This window comes from Simochromis diagramma, unplaced genomic scaffold (assembly GCF_900408965.1).
Source record: "Simochromis diagramma unplaced genomic scaffold, fSimDia1.1 OVJJ01000387.1, whole genome shotgun sequence".
Classification (NCBI taxonomy): domain Eukaryota; kingdom Metazoa; phylum Chordata; class Actinopteri; order Cichliformes; family Cichlidae; genus Simochromis; species Simochromis diagramma.
The window spans coordinates 6,196,118-6,217,104 of NW_024387152.1; the positions used below are offsets into that span (position 1 = coordinate 6,196,118).

The 20,987-nt window shown below is 41.0% G+C and overlaps 1 protein-coding gene across 5 annotated transcripts in view; it reads left to right on the top strand.

The window, feature by feature from the left end:
- kazna (kazrin, periplakin interacting protein a) overlaps nucleotides 1-20,987 on the top strand; it is a 185,616-nt gene that overhangs the window by 157,472 nt on the left and 7,157 nt on the right. For 3 of the 5 annotated variants that reach the window (XM_040047992.1, XM_040047994.1, XM_040047995.1), the window contains 6 exons: nucleotides 11,166-11,302; nucleotides 11,704-11,874; nucleotides 12,230-12,313; nucleotides 13,368-13,557; nucleotides 15,094-15,230; nucleotides 15,626-15,737. In XM_040047992.1, the coding sequence (XP_039903926.1) occupies nucleotides 11,166-11,302; nucleotides 11,704-11,874; nucleotides 12,230-12,313; nucleotides 13,368-13,557; nucleotides 15,094-15,230; nucleotides 15,626-15,737 (831 nt within the window). Of the gene's footprint in view, nucleotides 1-11,165; nucleotides 11,303-11,703; nucleotides 11,875-12,229; nucleotides 12,314-12,467; nucleotides 13,558-15,093; nucleotides 15,231-15,625; nucleotides 20,714-20,987 lie in introns of those variants that run through there. The other 2 variants (XM_040047997.1, XM_040047996.1) reach the window with 2 other exon arrangements.

A 20,987-nucleotide genomic window follows, 5' to 3' on the forward strand; every position in this document is an offset into this window, starting at 1 on the left:
ACTTGGGTCCTTTCCTCACCGCTACTCCTGAAAAAAAAAATGCAGAACAAGTGTAGGTTCAGGTAAATGTGTCCTGTTGGGGGAAACGACACAACACAATTTTAAAAAAAAGTGGCACATTTCCCTCTTCCTTGGTCAAAGCATTCAATTTAGTATCCTGTTGCTTTAAATCTCTTGTTTGCTGCTCCCGCTCCTGCTGAGACAAAACCTGTGCAGCCTTTTGCTCCATCGGGCTTTTCTTTTCTATTCATCATAATGTTAACATAAGTGTCTGTATTAGTGTGGTTGATGCAGCCCATTAGTTGCATTATGGTCCATTAGCATGTGTTATGCTAGAGAGATGGAGTTATATCTCGGGGTGAGAGGAGACGCAGATGCTTGGACTATTTAAAAAGGAAAAAGAAAAAGCTCTCCACGCTTTTGGCAAATCGAGCTGCTCTTCTCCTACTGTGCAGCATGACACAAATACAGCTCAACATAATGTAGAAGATTCAAGAAGGTGATTTTAAAATAAATAACGTTACTAAGGTGTCTGTAATAGCTAGCTTCACATAGATCTTTCATCTCCCTGAAGTCTCGTTTTTGGCTTGGTCATATATCTAACTAAAACGTGAGGGCAGGTCATTAAATAAAATAAGCCTTTTTAACTTTTTATCTAGGATTGAATTGGGAATATGCACACCAGTGACAAAATAAAGTTTTAAAGCATTGGGCCAGCGTACTGGTGTCTTGGTATTGATTGTCCAAGCCTTTAGGACACTGCTGGAGGGATGGACCCACCAGCCTTCTAAGACATTGTGTAATGTGGTGCTTTGATGGTCCTATAGAGCGCTGTTGAACATGTTGGTCAAAAGATGATCATCGTTGTCAAACCATTCATTGACCCATTATGTCCTGTGAACAAAGGCGTTACATCCTGGAAAAAAATGTTCTCATTAGGAAGGATGTGCTTCATCACATAATGAAGGTGGTCACTGACAACTTGGTACTGATTTGCAGTGCGGGCAGACGTCTTTTTTTTTTTTTTTTTAATTTTCCTTTAATTTGCTACCCGTCTTTGCTTACATGCTGCTTTCTCAGAGAGTCTGCAGTTAGTAAAGAAATGAACATTGCCAGGCAGTTTAGAGTGGATTGCAGGGCATCAAGCAGAGATGTCATCAGTGTGGCAGTGAATTATTTTTTTCAAAGAATTATCGCCCATGGAATGAGGCGGAACACAAAAACTACCATTTGGTATCAGACAAAAGCATGACATGCTGTCAGGGGATTTTGTTGCTGCGACATTTCACTTGACACTTGCAGCCTACGCTTTTTGGAAGAATTGAACGAAAACAAAATGGACTGGGGCAGAGTAGAATAGAGCACACATCAAATAAATACTTATCTCTTCTTCAGCGGGATGTTGGCTGTCTGAACATAGTGCACACAGGCTCATACAGTCATTTGTATGACTCAGGCCTGTTAATGAAGGCCAAAGCCTACCAGCCCCAGCAGGCACTGACGGTAATCGGCAGCTAATGAAAGCTTTATAAAAGCGGACTTTGGTTGGCTTACGAGTGCCAGAAACGTTAAGCGGGGTGAATCTAGTCTACAATTAAGCTGGGGTATGTGGGAGGACAAGAGGAAATTGGGTGTTGTCATATTCAGGTTTCGTTCTGCTGGGGTAAGTTCACCAGGCGAATTGAAGTGACTCTGAACTTGAGTATGAAGTCATTCCTGTTGCTATTTTTCATTTTGTGCTTTCCCTCCCCCTCTGGAAGGCATTTCCTATGAGGAACAGAGGGACAAGCTGATATTCAGTCAGAGCTCTTGGTCAGTTAGACCCTCAGCCACTCTTTCTACTTGAATTGGGTTTGGATTTCTACTGTTTAGATTAAGCTTTTTCTTTTTGATAAAGATTATAGGTAGGGATAAATCAGGTGACCCTGAATCCCCCCATAGTTACGCTGCAATAGGCCTAGGATGCTGGGCCACCTGTTTTCAATTACTATGCATTTAAATGCAAGTTATTATTTATCTGTAGCTCTTCCACAGCGTGACTTTTGTCCCATCTTCCTCCCCTCAACCCCAACTGGCTGTACCTCCCAGAGCCTGGTTCTGCCACAGGAGTTTTTCTTTCCCACTGTCGCCAATAGCTTGCTCATACAGGGTAGTGTGACTGTGGGGTTTTCTCTCTATTATTGTAGGGTCTTTGCTTTTTACAATATAAAGCTCCTTAAGTCAGCTGTTGTTGTGATTTGGCACAATATAAATAACATTGACGTGAAAATTGAATGAGATTTGCATTCACATGTAAACGAAGCAAAACTGTTTACATGTTATTGTTATTTTCCCACTGGCCTGGTCTTTACAGCAGAAGTTCGTTTCAGCTCTTTTGTAAGTCTGCAGTTGTCACTCTCAATCTTCATGCACTGAGACTACTGCACACTCCAAACGTATAATTTTTGAAGACAGCTGTGAAAGGCCAGCAACTGCATTTCCTAGCTTTTTCTTTTTGTGCTGTTTGCTTGGGGTGGGTAGCAGCTAGTGAATGTTGGCTCTGGCCTCAGCAATATTTACAGTTGTTTCTAAGTAGAAAGTAGAAACACATCTTTCATCCTTCTTTTGTTGTTTTTGTTCCTTTTCCAACTTCTGCTTCGCAATGCATTCAAGTTTCTTGCTGCCAATGTTGGCACATGGTACTGGATCACACTGATGACGATGTTTTTGTGTGTATTAATATCTTAATAGGCTGATGCCGTTATGAGAAAGCATGAACAGGAAATTAGTAATAAGAAAATAGACAAAATATTTCTAAAAGGAAAGAAACAGAGAATTATCAGAAAAAATTATGCTTTGAAGGTCTTTCAAAGTTTTTTCTTCAGACTGCAGTGGCAGGATTTTAAAAAACAATATCTACAACAGAAGAACATCTGAAGTCATGACCATAGAAAATATGAAAACATCCAGCAAAGGCCTTACACGGGACCCGAAAGGATGCATGTCAAGAAGCCATCCTGATGAAGGAAAAGACTGACACTATAGACTGACACTATCAGTCATGGATTGGCCTCCCCAGAGTCCAGACCTCAACATCATTGAGGTCTGGACTCTAGAGAAAAAGGCAATAAACTCCAAAGAAGAGCTTTGAATGTCCTTCAAGAAACCTGGAGAACGATTCCTGAAGACTACTTAAAAAGAATTACAAGAAGGTTTGGCTTAGAGGGTTCAGACTGTGCTTAAGAATAAAGATAGTTATACAAAATCTCAACTTTCAAGCTCATTATAATTGTACAAAGTCTGCTTTTTCCTTGCATACTACAGTCCCAATCAAAGGTTTATGACCACTTGGAAAAATGGGAAAAATCATATTTTGCATGGTTGGATCTTAACAAGGTTCCAAGTAGAGCTCCAACATGCAACAAGAAGAAATGGAAGTGAGACAAAACATTCTTTTGAGCATGCAATTTATTGAAAACAGCGAGTAAACTGAAACAGGCTGTTTTACAGCTGATCAAAAGTTTAAGACCACACCTCCAACAAACTCAAACTCCCAGGAATCAAAGTTCCAAACATCAACTCAGTAATGAGTATATTTCCACATATGATTGCCCATGTTTCAGTATTTCCAGTTTCTGAGGAAATATTAAAATTAATGAGGGGTGACTCAAGACTTTTGCAGAATTCTATACATGGAGGATTACTAATGTACAAGTAATTTCAGTTTTCATTATGTGTGTAGAGTACATCTCATCTCTGCCTGAAAAACTACTGCAAAAAAGCTCTGGGTCTTATTATGCAGTGCATGAAGGCACACGTTTTTAAACAGTAGCAGCTCTGAATGGTCAGAATCATTGTTGGCATGAGAACCCACCCAGAGCTAAAGGTCTTAAATTCAATGAATTGTCCAAATAGAGGCACGCAATCATTTTTTTTTTCTCAGTTTCTTTTAAATCGGGCTTTTAAGCAACCGAACAAGCGCTTTTTTTAAAAAGATACTGAGTCCATTAGTAATCAATGTGTGCTTGACTTTGATGCCTTCCTTTACATCTTGGAATTTGGTAGATTTAAAGTACTTAGGTGTAACTCAAGTGTTAATCGTGGGCAAGGGGGCCCACTTTTAAAATGTTGTCTTCTGTCAGGTATTGGCTTTTTCCAATGATCACATCAGCAATTATTTACAAGTCTCTTCTATGCTAGGTGCAAGGAAATAAAAATGTTTATATGTATGAAAAAAAAGTTCCTCTTTTCTTTTTACTTTTATTCAAAGGGTTTGTAACAACGCTAAAAAAAAGACTTGACGGACTTGGAAATAGTTGTTTTAGAGCGTCTGATCATAAAAAAAGAAGATAGGCCAAATGTTCTTAAGAATACCTCATTAATTACAGCAATTTCCGTATGCTGCCAATTGATTGGAGCCGAGATGTTGACTCTATTTGATTTCCCTCAGTTTTCACAAGGCTGGCATATTGTGAGGATCCCACCAGATGCTCCTGCAGAGTGCTTTTCCCAGAAGAATGAGAGCCCTGTGTTTTTTTTATTGAAGTGCTACCAACAATTATTGTGAAGCAGAGAAGCTTTGTCTTTTTTTTTTTTCCTATTTTTTTTTTTTTTCTTTTTAGTTCTTTGTTTTAGTGTGGTTTTATTTTGGATGAAGAAGCAAGCGGCTGAAGTGATGAAGTAGCGTGAAAGAGATGCATCGTTCCTTCCTTTGCTCTTTGCCACTTGAGATAATACCTGTTTACTTTGGGAATGGATCACTGAAGCTATGTTGCCACTCCTACCTCGGTTCAGATGGTTTGCGGCTAAATTGCATGCAGATTTTCTTGTGCCTATGAATACGAAATAAAGAAGAGGTGAACGCTACTTTTCAGTGCATTTGCACTCCAGTTATTCTCCATTTTCCTCTCTGCGGTCTCTTCCTTTATCTCCCTCTCTGCCTTTATTTGGTGTGATGCCAACATCGTTTAAATGTTAAAGCCTGAGTTCGCTTCCACTGTGAACCGGGCTTTGGTGTGTGAACGCTATAATTGTAATCGAGGGTAATTGCCAACCTTTTACAATTGCAGGTTTTGTTATGATGTCCATGGGCACTCAATTCAACCCAAGAGCTGCATTTAATGCCCCCTACACAAATGACAATGACCTGATTCTTTTTTGCCAATCATAAAGCGGTGTTACAAAGAGAAACTAAGCCCCAGCTAGGCGAATGCAACCAGGAAGTTCTCAAAAGGTGTTTATACGTTTACGCAACTCTCATTTCTCATCAAAGTTTGGTTTAATGAAGTTTCAAAGTGGAGTTGGCCCTCACTGCTGTTTTTAATTAGCTATTTTCACTTTGGCTATTACTATCACTGAGGGACTTCAAGTCAAGCCAGAGCTCATATGAAAGCAGTAGACAGCTATGTATCATCAAAGCACAGTCTGCCGGCTCTGTTTAGTGTCATTTCACGCTACACTGTACTTAGCTTAGCTCTGTCCTTGACTACAAGGCCTCTTTCCTCGTTAGGTGTTAAAACACCAGTGCGCACATACAAAAGCACACACACTCTCAGCACCACTGAATCTCTTCAGGTTTCAGGTTCAGGTTCTTGACCCGACGACCTTTAAGCAAATAAGGTTTTTCTTAACTAAGAGCTAGTGGGACAGTCAGAGCTTTTGTGACATATTTCCTCAAACGCACCTACACCTTTACAACTTTTTATCCAGATAGTTTTGTTTAGCTTGCACTTAAAGGTCCTGGGTGTGCCCGGGTAGTGGGGATTTATGCTTAAGTGGGAAATCTACACCATAGCTATGTTGTAACCACAAGCCACACTGAAAACGTATGATGTAACCTATGGCATAACTCGATGTGTGCTTGTGTAACGGCACATCGCCTTGACGCAGCCATCGATTATCGATTCCACCTGTGCATTTCTAGCTGTTTTTTTGCTGCAGTCTTTGAATTTATCAGTGAGAGAATAACAGTTATTGTCTCAATAATATGTACTCACAAATGTCAGCAAATTCCCAGGGGGAGGTTGCTGAAACTGTTGGAATAGATATGAAAGAATCCCAGCACATAATGCACCAGTACTAGCATAAATGCCCGCATAAATGACATCAGCCACAAAATCTATGTGATTGGGTGGATAAAGGTTGTAGTAAAAAAGTGCACTGAGTTTTCAGTTATAGTGGAAAAGAGCTCTATAAGTACAAGTCCATTTAAAACTATTACATTTACAATTAAGTAAGAAACCTTGTTTGGTTCATAGAGGCCCATTGTGTTATTTAGATGTATCTTAGCAATCTGTCAGTCCTGTATGTATCATGTATGTATATCTAAATTCTTTCATGTTTGTTTCATGGGGAACAGTTAAACTGTTAGAGCCTGTGTCTTTCTGTCTGTGACGACAGCATCATAAACCCAGGAATACTGTTGCTTGAGTGGGAAGTCAATTAGCTCAGCATGAAAGGAAATGTACTCAAAAAACCCTGAGGTCACGAGTTTAAGTCATCAGTGAAGTATATATTTTTTTGCTCATTCTTTCTCCTGAGGATGTTTTTTTTCATTTTATTCCAATCAGTAAACATTAGAAAGCAATTCTTGAATACAAAGCTTCTCTTGCTAGAAAGACTAGCAAAGAGACAGCCTTCAAGAAGAACCTCAAACCAGTTGAACGTCCAATTTGGAACTTTTTTTTCACCCCAAACAACAGCAAAAATCCCACATCAACAGTTAGTCAGTGTTGAAATGTTTGCTAAATGCTGAAATCTTTTTCCACAGTGACATTAGACTGCTTTCATGTTGAATCCACCGACGACAGATTTTCTCTCCCCTGGTGCTTAAATAGCTTGTATGTCTGATCTGTTTTCATTAGCTACCTTACAAAGGTCAGATGTCTTCTCCGCAAAGATGTCTGATCCCACGGTAACACGCCTTGCTTTACAGCGAGGATTGTTAAATAATGCCAGTGATATCAACGCCACACAGCCCCATGAGTTTGTTTTTACTGAGGAATTGAGGAGGTGAGTGCACTGTGCTGCTCTGAGGCTCCTACATCATTATTCAGCTGGCAGATTTAAAATCCCAAACCGCGAACAATGGACTCCCTCCAATGAGCCGATGTCTCTTTTGTTCTCTCCCAAAATAATTATGTTAAGAGCTGACTAAAAGCCTGTCCCTTCTCTTTAGAGCTGAAGTTATATGCAGTCGTGGGCTAATGTTAATGTAGCGATCGTCATTTACAGAGGAGCGCGTGTTTGTGTTTTAGCTAAAAATGCTATCCAAGGAACTTAAGCTTAAAGGTCACCGCACAATCACAATTTAAATTTACTGATATCCATTTTTTTTAAAAGTGCTGTAGATTCAGTGTATTTTTTGCAGACTTCCATCACTTAGAAGTCTTCCTCAGAAGAAAAGGTGATTGTTAAGGGTGAGCTGGCAACACATAGAAAGGAAATGTTATTTGTCTGTAATCCTGGCTTAAATCTTGTTATGTGAGCCACCATAGATGGGGCACGGCAGATAATGAGGGATGTTATTTAACCAGAAGGATGCAGTGAGTGGGATGTGAAAAACACACCACAGTAATCGGTGCAAACTGTGTGAGCAACAACAACATGGCTGAGGTTGTTTTTTTCCCCTCTTTTATAATCAAGGATGACAAAGTCTTGCTGCCTCTAGAATTAACAAGAAAATATTCGTCCTTAATGTGTAATATTCATATAGCTTTGAATTACAAACAGCTCACCTGGCTTCACCAAGAGGTGCAAACTATGCCTCCCAAGATTCATAAAGCTCACCCATTAACTTTTTATATGTTGTGTGATTGTTCCAACAAATGCCACTTTATCTTGTCACAGCGCTAAGCAAAGAGGCTACTTTTTAAATCTTGCAGGTGAAAGAAGTATCCATTTTTTTCCTATTTAACTATCCACAAGAAAGCAAATATACATAGTTTGGAAAATGTCAAAATATTCCGTTCTTCCGAATGAGGGGGGGGGATATGTATTAACTGGTATGTATTACACAGCCAGTCAGTGCTCATTATGATCATTTGAATGAATTGTTGTCAACATGCTAGAAACAGACCCCAAATGTTTTCATCCTAAAAAAAACGGGTTGCACTCCTAATAAGGTTAATAACCTGCTCTTAGCTATTTTTAATATTGGCACAAGCTCCCTGAGGAGTTTAGTGTTTCTGTCTAGCAACCAGTGACTTGGCTCACTCATTAAGTCCTTCAGTAGCATCATAGAGGAACCCGGCAGACAAAAGCTTTTAGCACATTCTAGTAATAGATGTTCACATTGAAGTACTTGAAATTGCAAGGACTCGAGTATCAGAAGAGCCTTTGTGCCGTGAGTTTTAAAAATATATATATTATGTAGAAAGGGATGTTGTAATCAGGTGTTTGTGATTTTCCACATTGGGTTGGACTTTTTAAGGGGAATGTTTTGCAGATGTCCTGATTCGCTTCTTTTCTGCTTATACAGGCTGACATTTCTTTTTGCACAAATACAGTTTTCTCACAAAGGCAAACATTTCTTTTGATTTTAGGCAAACAATTTGCAAAGCAGTGCTAAACATTTGTAAAATGCAGTGTGGGCCAAAGAAAAAAATCTTTCTTCAGTGCGAAGGATTTAGGTGCCTTTTAAATACAAAAAAAAAAAATGTTATTCTTGGCAACAAGTTGCTTTGTCGGTGTTAAGAGCATAGCTAGACTGAAGGTTTAGGCTTGAATTGCTAAAAGAAGTCTGTGTAGTAGTGTTCATAGTGGGCCTGTAGCAGCGTCTAAACCACTTCCCCAGGAAAGCAGCAAAACACAAGAGGGAAGATAATGCAATGCATCAGACTAACAATGTAAGGTACTGCTGGGTATATTTAAGTCTGGGAATGTTTTGTTACTCTGGAGTCAGACACCTGTACTGAATCTACTGCACTTTGACAGGTTCAGAGACATGCTCTCTGACTTGCACTTTTTGTGTGCAGGGGTTCATACTACTGCAGGATAATGACCACACATTTCAAAGCCTTGAAAGGACTACTTGATCACCAGAGAAATCCAGGGAGTGTTGGCTTTCTGTCCACAGATACCTAACCACAACCCAGCTGAACATTTATGAGGGGCACTTGAAGACTGAGAATGCAAAATGGGCTGGAATAACATGCGTTAGCAGGTTTAGCATGTCCTTGCAAATCAAGTAGATGGACAGTAGGCATACTAAGGTATTGGGAAATCAATGTAGAAGTTGAACTTTTAACTCAAACCCATGAATTAATTTTTCCTGAGTGATATTGGATTCAAATTATCTGCTATTCAAGTACATTCGCAGCAGTCAGCGAATAAGACAGATGCTTGCACAGATGTGTATCATTTCTTTATGAAAAGTCTCTTAAACTGCTTCCTTCCCGTGTCATCCTCCTCCTCCACCTCCACCTCCACACACATTAGCTTCAATTCTGTATGGTTCCCAGGTGGTTCTCTGGTTGTTTCAGCTGGTAATAATTCTTGGAGGCTTGAACTGAGCAACAGAGTATGTTAGTCATTAATATGTCTGTCAGCAGGAGTGCTTCCCCATCTCTCCTACATTCGTGCGTGTAACGTAACAGTCTGAGCCCCCGGAGCACAAGTGTATGTTGAAAATGTTCATAGGTAGGTCAGAAGCAGTAACTAACAGTGCTAATATGATTTGCAAGTGTGAATGGACCCGTTCAAAGAGTCACAGTGAGTGCTTTCTTGCATCCAGCACCAGGAGGGTCGCTGTTGCCAAACGATCACAGGTGCAGGATGTGAGGCAGCAGAAGTGTTTTTGGCTCATCTCAAAGACGGCTTTGATTTCACTTCCTGAGGCAGGTGCTGGAAGGTTTCCTGTTTCTCTTGGTCAGTGAGGGATGTTTTTTGTCTTCATTCGCCAGCTAATGTGGTCTGCGTATCCCTTTGGCTTGGGGATTCCTCTGGTAAGAACAAGTGAAAGGGAGAGATATGAAAGGATGACGAGGGCGGTTGAAAAAAAAAAAACAGAGGTTGAATCTGTCCTTCATTTCCGCTTGCCCAAGCATGTTCGCCAGACACAACTTGTGACTGTCATGCAGTTAACCAAGCCGTGATATAAGTTCATTACTGACACACAGCTGGTTCTGAAGGGGAGAAAAAAAGAGGGCAGAAAAAGGCAGATGAACACGTGATGAGAAGTACTGTGCTTTTAGGAAAAGCAGTTTGATGTGAAGAAGACAAAAGTAGAAAGATGCAATATGAATAAATAATATATAAATAAATGATGTATTGTCAGTTTCAAATGATAGCTGGAGAGAACCTCGACTTTAAACACCTCTGAAAAACAATCTTGCACGAGGAGGTAAAAAAAGATCAAGAGGAAGCAGGAGAACAGGCAGATGCAGAAGAGCAAAAAATGTTTGTCTTTGAGAAAATTAGAGCTTCTCTGAATAACCACTGTGAACCATATTCTTTATCATGATGCGTGGGTGAGCTGCCAGAGGATTAGAAAGAGTGTGTGGCAGAGAGAGACGGGGGGAGAGGGAAAAAAAGGGACTCAGTCTCTAACAAACCCAGCAACAGAGTGCAGACTGACATAAGGGTTCATGCTTGATCCACCTCTCTATCAACGTATAGTCAGCGGCAACAGCAGGTGTTTTTATTGTTATTTGCTTCAGGAACAAACTAACAAATCAGGAAAAGATTTGTTAGTTAGATTAAAGAAGACTCCTTAATGAAGACCACCTCTTAATGTGCAACATTCTTCATGGCTGTGTCAAAACATTAAGAACAGCATTAGACCTTAAAGTCTTTCAAGTCAAGCTTGTCTGCAATCCCAGCACCACCCATATCAGCTGAAAGTTCAGATAATAGGCTCATTATCGGATGCTAAACAGCTTTAGCCTGTCTATATTTGCTACACATCTGGAAGCCTCTTTGCAACCCACATTTACCCCAGCTCCTACTTTATCATGTTGTCTGCTCTTGATCACCTCCAGTTTTCACCACATGCACGTTGGTAGGATGGGGGAGGTCCACGAACATGGACATAAAGCCACTTATAACTTACTGTAGATAAAACGGTAATAATCCTCTGAACTCTATTGTTTGTCACTGAAGTGCAGTCATCTACACTGTAGATTATGACTAAATAGAAGTATGTAAATCTTCAAGTTATTTGACCCTCCACAAACTCTGTCTTCCAGCCATGAAGTCGGACCGTAAGCGTCTGAAAGCAGAGAAGGCAGACCTGGTGAATCAGATGCAGCAGCTTTATGCCACATTGGAGAGCCGAGAGGAGCAGCTCCGTGACTTCATACGCAACTATGAGCAGCACAGAAAAGTACGGCACCCGTTTTCTAACAGTATAGAGGCACACGCATCCATACAGACCCACTTTTTCTTGTTTGTTTGGTTTTTTTGTAGTGCATGCTCTAATCTGCTTAATTAAAAAGACGGTTGGTTACAAAAAAGGATGTTTACAGTTTAAAAAAAAATGTTTTTGTGATATTTAGATTTAGATGTTGGTGCGTATGTGGTGCCACAAGAATATGTCATAGTAAGCCCAACATGTAGAAGCACTTTTTTTTATTCCTGTCATCTCAGGGTAAAAAAAAAATCAAATGAAATATTGAAAGCCCTAACAAGGCAGCACAGAAAGAGCCACTGCCTTTCTGTTTGAATCGTTCTGTTTAGTCGTGCTTGATGTGTGAACCAATCCATCAGGATCTGTGTGTCTACTAGGAGAGCGAGGATGCAGTAAAGGCGCTGGCCAAAGAGAAAGACCTCCTGGAGAGAGAAAAGTGGGACCTGCGGCGGCAGACCAAGGAAGCCACGGAGCACACGGGGATGCTGCGGTCCCAGCTTGATCTCAAGGAGAACCGCATCAAGGAGCTGGAGGCTGAACTTGCCATGGTGAGAGAGAAAGGCAAATGAGGGAACTTGACAGGCAGGTAGTGAGTCAGCACTGCATTACTGGCTTTTTATAGGCTCTATTTTCTGGAATCAGATATTTAGGAACATTTCTAATGTTAGAGTTCCTTTTTTTCCTTCTAAGATAACAATGTCGATAAAGTGTACAAAGAGAAAAGACTGACTAATCAAAGAAACAAAGATATTGCACAAATAGTTTGAGTCCTGGTTCAGGGATATACGGTACATCTCTTTGGTCACTCTGCACTGTTTTGCCTAAACTGCATCTAATCGAAACACGGAAAGCCTTTTGAATGTACAGCATAGCCATCATTCATGTCTCCAACCCCCCCACCAGATGAGTAACTGTGTCAATCAGAGAATGGAGTTCCGGGTGTTTGAGCGCCTTGTGGACAGGGACTACTCTCCTAGGGTCATGGCGGTAAGACAGGCCCCAAGATTTAAATCTTTCCACTCCTGCCCCCTGTGGAGTTTTCTCCTATTTGTGACCTGTTTGTTGCTTTGGAAAGCCTCTTCCTGCTCCTCAGATGCACGTTTTTCATTTAGTGTTTTTAGTTGTTTTTTTTTTTTTTAAACTAACCCTCAGCCCACCCTGACTGATCCCAGTAATCCTAACATCAGTGGTCCCACAGATTTCCACTGTAATCGATCGGAATGTGTTTCAGGTCTAATTGAACGTTGAAATGCTTGGGGGAGGCAACAAAAACATCAGTAGTCTGACAACTAATGATTACATTGAAGGTTTGGGATTGTATTCTGTTTTGCATGACAGAGACTGTGATTGATAACCGTTTGACTGCTGGTAGACGGAGATGATTGCAGTGGAGTTGATTGTGCTGGTGATTTGCAGCCCGCCGCCGCTTGGCATGATGATACGATTCGCACAATAAGCAATAAAAAAAACATGTCAAGCATAATCAGAAAACATGAACACAAAGAAAAAGGTTTTATTGACACAAAAACATGCACAAACACAGTGTCCAAGGCTCCAGTACAGCTCATTGTTACTCCTGCAGAAAAGCAGCGACAGAGCAAATATGTTCATTAAAGTTATAGAAAAGCTTAATTGTTTTCAATGTCTCCATTTTTTATTTTCTTTTTTTGCACCCTAACAACACCCCCAGCTTACACCGCTGTGGATACAAACAACCAGCACCTCCTCCAGATATTCTGTCAGAGCTCTCAGGAGTGGTAGCGAAAGATTTCACAAACAAAAGGAGAACAAGAATATAACTGCATTTTTAATGAGACAAGCGCCACATAACGAGCCCAGGGGAGAACTCGCATATCTGCATGCGCTTAGAGACTTGTAGTAGAAATCTGAGCACAACATGTATATGTACACACACACACAAACAGCAAAAAAAATAGAGATTTACCAGCCCACTCAAAAGTGAGTTTGCTGAAGTGGAGAATTTTGATTGTGGCTCACTGTGCTCTCTGACTGATGACTTCTTTCCGTCTGCCTCCTCAAGGCGAAACAGTCGCTAGCCACCCTGACCAAGGATGTGCCCAAGCGCCACTCGCTGGCCATGCCCACGGAGGCGGTTGTCAATGGAAACAACCAGGAGTGGGTGATGCAGGCCGATCTCCCTCTGACTGCTGCCATCCGACAGAGTCAGCAGACCCTCTATGTCCACACGGGGCATCCCGCTGACAGGCAAGGTAAGCCAGCAAGGAGCACCAATAACACCTTCATCCTGCACATGAGCTGACTGACATGAGGCGGTTTGACCATCATTTACCCTTTGCATGCTCATGTGAACCTGCTTCACACACATTCACTCCTACCATCTGCTTAGTATGACCACATTGTTGCCCGACGACGGCGTTCCAGTTGTGACGTGTCATGCGCTTTCTGTATGATTTCAAGTGCAGGATTTCTTGTTTTTGGGGGGGCTTTACAGCTTCTATGTGTCTTTGCTGCACACAAATGTTTTCTCTGCACTTGACAGCTATGGCAGCTGAGGATCAGCTGTGTGTTAAGAACCTTTTTGTTTGAGGTTTGCTTTAGTTTTATGGAATTCAAACAGTAACTTGGCCCCGTTTTTTAATTTCATTTACATTTTTTCATTTCTTGTTCGTACCTAATTTTTCTTGGCCTCCTTTTCTACTTTTCAGCTCCCTCACAACATTTTCCGCAGTATCCTTTTGATTTGAGTTACACACACCTCACGAGATAGAGAAGAAACAGCGTCTCCTGTCACAGCTCCCGCTCTGCACGGAGACGTTCATGGCTGAGACGCATTGCAGAACCACATTTTTAAAAATTCAAAGCAAATGTCTTTTCTTGTTTGGCTCACTCACTTTGAATTGTGTCACCGCTAGAAAACAGTGGTGTGTTTTTAGCAAAGCGGCCAGCACAGTGCCGAAAACCCTTCTGCAAAACGAGATGGTCTGGTAAATTCAGCTGGCACTCAGTGCTCATCCTCATGTGTTTCAGTGCAGATGTCTGCACGAAGGATTGCAATGATATGCGTTATCTAAGCAAAATATGTAGGCCAAATAGCATGTAACAAAAAATAGGCAAGTTTTTTTTTGGGGGGGGGGGGTTGTAATACAGAAGTTCTATCATTATGGGAGTTGTAGAAGAAACGTGAGCCATCAGTTTGAGAGGCTCTGCTAAATTTAAAAGCAAGAAAAAAGCAATGAAAAGAAGGGAAGTGTAGCAGTGTCACCTCCTGCTACCCTAAAATAGAAAGCTCTGGACAAATTAGCCTCATAGCCACCAGAGTTGGAGTCCATCTCAGTCCTTTCAGAGGTTGCTTTTAAAGGGCAGTTATAGGGTTCACATAGGTTGCTGACTAATTGGGGACAGAAGCAAACATTCCCCTCCCCCAAATAAAAAAAGAAAAACAGGAAAAATGTGTGAACAGTCACGAACCCTAAATTGCTATGCAATTGGTTGCACTGTATGTATCAGTCTCACCGCTGCACGCACACACACTTTCTCAAACCTCTGTGAAGCTGTTTTCACTGTTGCTTAGCAACTGCAGCTGATTGCAAATAATTTCAGGCTTTTTGGTTACAGACTTTTTTTTTTCTTTTTTCTTTTTCAAAAAGACATTTTTATTTAAAGGCATCGTGGCGTTATTTTGAAGAAAACAGATTTTTTTTTTTGTCCCTGTTCTCTACTTCTGGTACACCCAAACACCCAAGAAAGAAACAAGCCTCTTCTCTTTTCCCTCTCGCCCCGTTTAGTGGCTGCTGTGCGGGTGAGCCCGTGCCACTCGCGCCAGCCCTCCATCATCTCCGACGCCTCTGCGCTGGAGGGAGACCGGTCGTCCACACCCAGCGACATCAACTCGCCGCGCCACCGGACTCACTCCCTCTGCAATGTAAGAGCTGCCCACCACCGCACCCTCCCAAGTAGTCGCCACACTGTAGTAACTGTTGACTTGCCCTTTGCTGCCCGGCTGCTGTTGTTTCCTTCCACCATCGTTCTGGCTGAATCCATGTCGTCCTCCCCCCCCCCACCACGCAGTCTGTTGTGCACTCACTCGCAGCAGTGACTTGAATTTATGTGAAAACCAGCTGTGGTTGTTTGAATAAGTGCATGCCTTGGCACCATGTCAAGTGTCACTTCCCCTCTGTGTTGTGATCTTTATCTTGTGGTCTTTATCGCTCACTCTGCACCCTTACTTCACCGACTTCTCTGGTCTCTCATCTTTCTCCCATCTCTTCATCTCCTCCTTCTCACTCCCTCTCTCTCTCCTTCTCTTTCTTCTTTCAGTCCCTAGAAGATCTGGAGGAGGCGAAGCGTAAGAAGAAGAAAGAAAAGATGGGGCTGGGGTCTCTGTCGCGCGTCTTCGCCCGAGGAAAGCAACGCAAGTCCCTCGACCCCGGTTTGTTTGATGGTACTTCAACACCTGATTATTACATAGAGGAGGATGCAGACTGGTAAAGCACACACGTCCGAGTGAACCACCTGGAGAGCCTTTTTTTGGCAGTTATCAGAGGACAACGTTGTATTGCCCGAGCGCATGCGTGAGAGAACGTGCGTGTTTGCGTGCGCGTCTGTGTGTGTGTGTGTGTGTGACGAAAGCGTGTACAGATAAAATAATGTGTGTACCTTTTATGTAGTCTCACATGCACGCATGCTTCGGTTTGTATGGGAGCGAGAGTGTGCGCGTGCTTGTGCCACCCATGGTCAACGGCCATGTCAGGAGCCGGAGGCGCGTCTTGCTTCGCTGAAGTGTAAACCTAAAGAGCAAATTGCACCTGTATGTATGTATGTATATGTACAGCCCTGTAAATAGCGTGGAGAGTGTAATGCAGCAGCAGTGTGGACATGTCATGTTGTATCTGCCCTCCAAAACAGCTGTGTTATCTGATCTTTGAATTGTTCTCTACATTTTTACTTTTTTTTTTTTATTGTTTTCACTCAACTGGAAACTTGAAGGACTGCTGTACTTGTAAATAACAGTTGATGTGCACTCTGTGCGTGTAAATGTCTCCTTGTCCTGAATGCCTTTTTGTTATTTTTGACACGTACTCCCCGCCGTCCCTCCTCCCTCCCTCCCTCCCACTGCCTCTTAACTTTATCTCCTCCCTGTTTATTGTCCTGCCTGGTCCATCCCCTTCTTCCACACTGCCATGATGAGAACAGTTTCCTGTAGGCGGCATGCAGACTCCTGAAATTCACCGCTGGGTCGGTTGTCGGGTGCACATCCCTCAACCGCCGTAAAAAAAAAAAAAAGTCTGTGCAGAGGCAATCCTTGATGTTTACTTAGAGAGACTTCAAAGAAGCTGCTATGAGAGGAATTAACTTTCTATGCAGAACAGTTTGTTCCCCTGCATTTTGAAGCCAAACAGGAAATGTGAGAAATGTGTTTTCTATCTCCTCAGATAGAAGGTACATGTGTGACATGCATGCACGTAGCCCCGGTCCCTAAATCATGCATGCCTGGTTACCCCACTACAAAGAAAAATCTCTCCCTGGTTATGTTTCCGAAGAGGTGATAAACTGTTTGCTTTTCTTTTTAATTTAAAAGAGAGGTTAGTTACTGATTTCATGTTCATTCATGATTTTGCCCCCATTTCAAATTAATTGATAAGATTTGTAAACTTGAACCTTTGCTGTTCAAGGAGCGCTCAGCTGAATGCTTAAGATCTTAACATCCTGAACTGCGCACAGTTTCGTTTTAATCTGCACCTGCAGGGCTTTTTATGCGAAATTACATTTGAAATATCAAAGGTCAGCAAAGAAAGAAAACTGAACATTACGCTTTGAATTTTTAAATATTATTCCACACTATTTGCAAGGCTTTGTGCCTTTTTATCTCTCTTTGTTTTTTAGGATCTAAGCTGCTTGTATTCATTGGTGTATGAATACTGGGAGCAGGATTATTCTGGGAAATGTTAAAATAAGAAAGCCATCATCACAAAATACATAGCATAAACACCAATTATTCTTGCGTTGCAGGTGTTCAACTGACAGTCAAAATATTTCTAGACCTCTGGAATTAAGGGCGACTTAAGAGATGAGCAGAACCTCAATTAAGAGGTGCAGAAATTACGTGAACTACAATTGAAGGTTAAAAATCAGGATTTAAGCATCCCAATCAAGCAAAGGCGTACCTTCTCCCATGACCCCATGACCTCAGCAAAAATTCCAATGTAGAGTTCAAGCCATAGCTGGGAAAAGGAAAAAATAAAGCAATTAACTTTGGACTAAAGGTTAATGGCATTAATCCAAGCAAAAGAATTTCCACAGACATCACGTTACTTCCGATCTTTCATTGGATTGAGTCGGAGTCTGCACTGCCACGCCCCAGGAAATCTTTTCTCTCTCTGATATTAAACTAACACTGGGTATTTGTTGGCCTCGCCTGAGACACTAGAGTGCCAGGTTACCGTGGCGTGTCCACGTATCCAGTAAGGAGATCGTCCTTTACATTTGAGTTCACGGTTATTGAATTTGCAGGTAAATCAGTAAGATAATTCAGAGATGAGTCACTATGAATCAAATTGTATGTACAGGAACAACGTCTCATGTTGAAAAAAATTCACTGAACAGTCAGTTAAATGTATAAAATCTATGCTATTTTATCTTTTTTGTTTCATTCAGCTAATTTTATGATCCTCTGCTGATGGGGAAACAACATATCAAGAGAAAAAAACATTATGTAATTTTATCTTTTGATCCGTGCTCTGTTTTTGTTTTGTTTGTGTTTTTTTAATTTCCCACGTATATTTTACTTTTTGTAAATGAGATAACATTGCAGAAATGAAATGAATATTATTATTATTATTAAAGAGTTTTATTTAAAGTCAAAGATGTAGGCCTCGGTGGAGGACTTCTATTCTGAAGCCCTGAGATGTTTAGAAGTGGATCGTAGCAACCTTTTAAAGGCATGGCAACAAAGTTACGCTCTAAAGAACTAAATGAGAAAAAATAAGATTATTTTAAAATAAAATAAGTAATGCTTAATTTCCACGTGGCTCTCCTCTCTTTCCCTTCATTAATGTTCGTGTGTGTGCGTGTTCATTTGTTGTGATATGGCTCTAATCCAGATTTGTCCTGTTATGCTGGAGGGGACTTACCATTTTTAACATGTGCCTTAGTTTCCCTCAGCCCTGCAACTCCCATCTGTGAGAGGACTGCATCCCAAAAGCTTCCCAATGGCCTCCTTTCCTCTCTTTTCCAATTTCAACTCCTTACTAAGCCAAAATGAAATTTTCCTCTTGTATTATATTAGAATCAATAATTAGAGAAAAACAAAACATTGGTGCAGAGGAGATGTGGCCATGTCATATTGTTGAATCTGATCTCATATGTGTCAGCACATGGCATCAATAATGTTTTGCTCTGATATGACTCCTGACCTCTAACACTGACCCCTCTTGTCTGACCTCCATCAGACTGTCGACACAGTGAGGCGACCCAAGAAGCGATCAGTCAGACTCAATGGGACCGAGGTGCACCAGTTCCTGTGGCTTTAAAAATGAGTCGTGCTGGGTTGCAAACTGTGTTTGCAGATGTCTTTTAATTCCTAACATCACAAAAAAAAAACACCTTTGGAGTTAAGCACTTCTTCAAGTTGAATTTAGCTCTAATGACAGGGATTTGGAAACAGTTGAGTGCTAACAGATACACTAAAATGCATTTGAGGGCTTTTTTCTTTTATTTCCTGTATACTCCAACAGTAAAGCTCCATACTCAGCGTCACTGGCTCAGAAACACTGGCTGCTTTTAATTTTGTGCTGAAGTATAGTTTGGGGGAAATGCACTGCTAAAATGCTTAACATAAATCTACAAGCAGGGGTGCTCATCATAGCTTTGCATGGACTATAAGAAGACTGGCTGTGACTTTATGGATTTACCATACAAGCTTATTTATAAGCCTTCTCGTCTGATGCACGGCAGTAAAGCATAAGCATATTTACCAAACATTAAATGACTTCTTTAATATTCTTTTAATGAATTCAAGCTGAAGCTACTCCTTGATTAACTGGAAGACAGGAAACAGACTGTATGTACCTCCATATTTATCATTCAGACATGAGCATTGATTTCCTCATCTGCCTCTCAAGATAGCAAATAATCTTATTAATCAAAATGCCAAACTGTTACTTAAAGGGGCCTTGTAGTTTATCTGCTCTATTTATCCTCCCTCGAAGCAGCGAAGAGCCACCATGGGTGATGTCATCCATTCAGCTGTAATCCATTTGTTTTTCCCAGTCATGGTATCAGAAATGCTGCTATATTATAGCAATAAGGTCTATTAAATGAGCTACCGAAGAGCACACTTAAGGCTCGGTGTCTCGTCTAAAGTGTAGTTAAAGGAAAAGCAAACAATTCACTGTGGTTTTTATAAAACATATAAAACTTACCTCCTGTCATAAAGGACACAAAACTCTTTACATAAATACCACACCGTAGCTAGCTCTGCTTTCACTGATATTTCCTTTATTAGGACTCTGTTCGGAATGAAAAACAGACCTTGTACGCAGACCAGCATGCATCTTTGACCAAAAGAACAGATCTCTTCAACTTAATATGAATTGCTCTCAGAAGGGCACTTAGAAGTGTACGGTCGCTTCATGCATCTCTCTTCGGAGAGCACATAAAAGCATCCAGGTTGAGATGAATTACCGAAGGCGGGTTTAATAAAAATCAGTTTACTCAGACCCTCGAACCATCCAGTCATGAATCTCCTTTGAGTGAACACACAATGGGCATAGTAAAGGCTGCCAAAAAGTAGGGTTTCCATGTTATTTGCTAGAAGTGACACTTAGGTGGAGGGAACAAAGAACCCGTTTTTGTGTAGTTTGTAAAAAGAATCTTGAACTTTCTTTTCCTTTTAAAAAACAAACAAACATAAAAAAGCAACCATGGATGTGATGATTGGAGTGACCATCAAGGAGAACAGTCATGTTACCATGGAGCTGTCATGTGGATGCTTCTGTGCAAGGCTTATTAGGGTCACAGGAGTTTTGGTTGAAGTTCATTCATTCACTCACTGGGTAAGCCTGTAAGTATGGCTGTATTCTGAGTGCTGAGGGTAATGTTGAGGTTTTCAGAAACTATGGAATAAGACAGGATACTTTGAAGTATTTCATTTGTATCACAAGATTTTAAAAAGGGAGAAAAACACAGTAAGTGCTGCAGTAAGTTCTTGATGAGCATTTCATGATGCTGTACCAACATTTGAGTCCAAACCTGATACCAGGTTGCCACCCGCTGGTCGGGGGTTAGTTAAATGGCTTTCACATTTTTACAATGAAACAAAACATGTTCTCGGCCAATATTTCTTTTCGTTTGTGACTCCACCACTTGTGAAATACTGAGAACTTAAATTTAACAAAATTTTTTTTTTTTAAAAAGGCAAAATATTTGGCTCAGTTTAGCGTGGTAACATTGAAACACCGCGGGGAATTATTCAGGCAGTGCTCAAAGTGTCAGGATTTACTCACAGTCGATTATAACATTGTGAGAGAGACGTGCTTTTAATGCATCGACATTTCTCATGCATCTCCTAATTGCATGTTTTAATATTTCCACAGAGCTGTTAGCTGCGGGCTAATTTAGACAGATGAGTCATGTTAATTCAACAGCTCAAACAGCTGCTGGTTTAATGGACTTCTTAAGT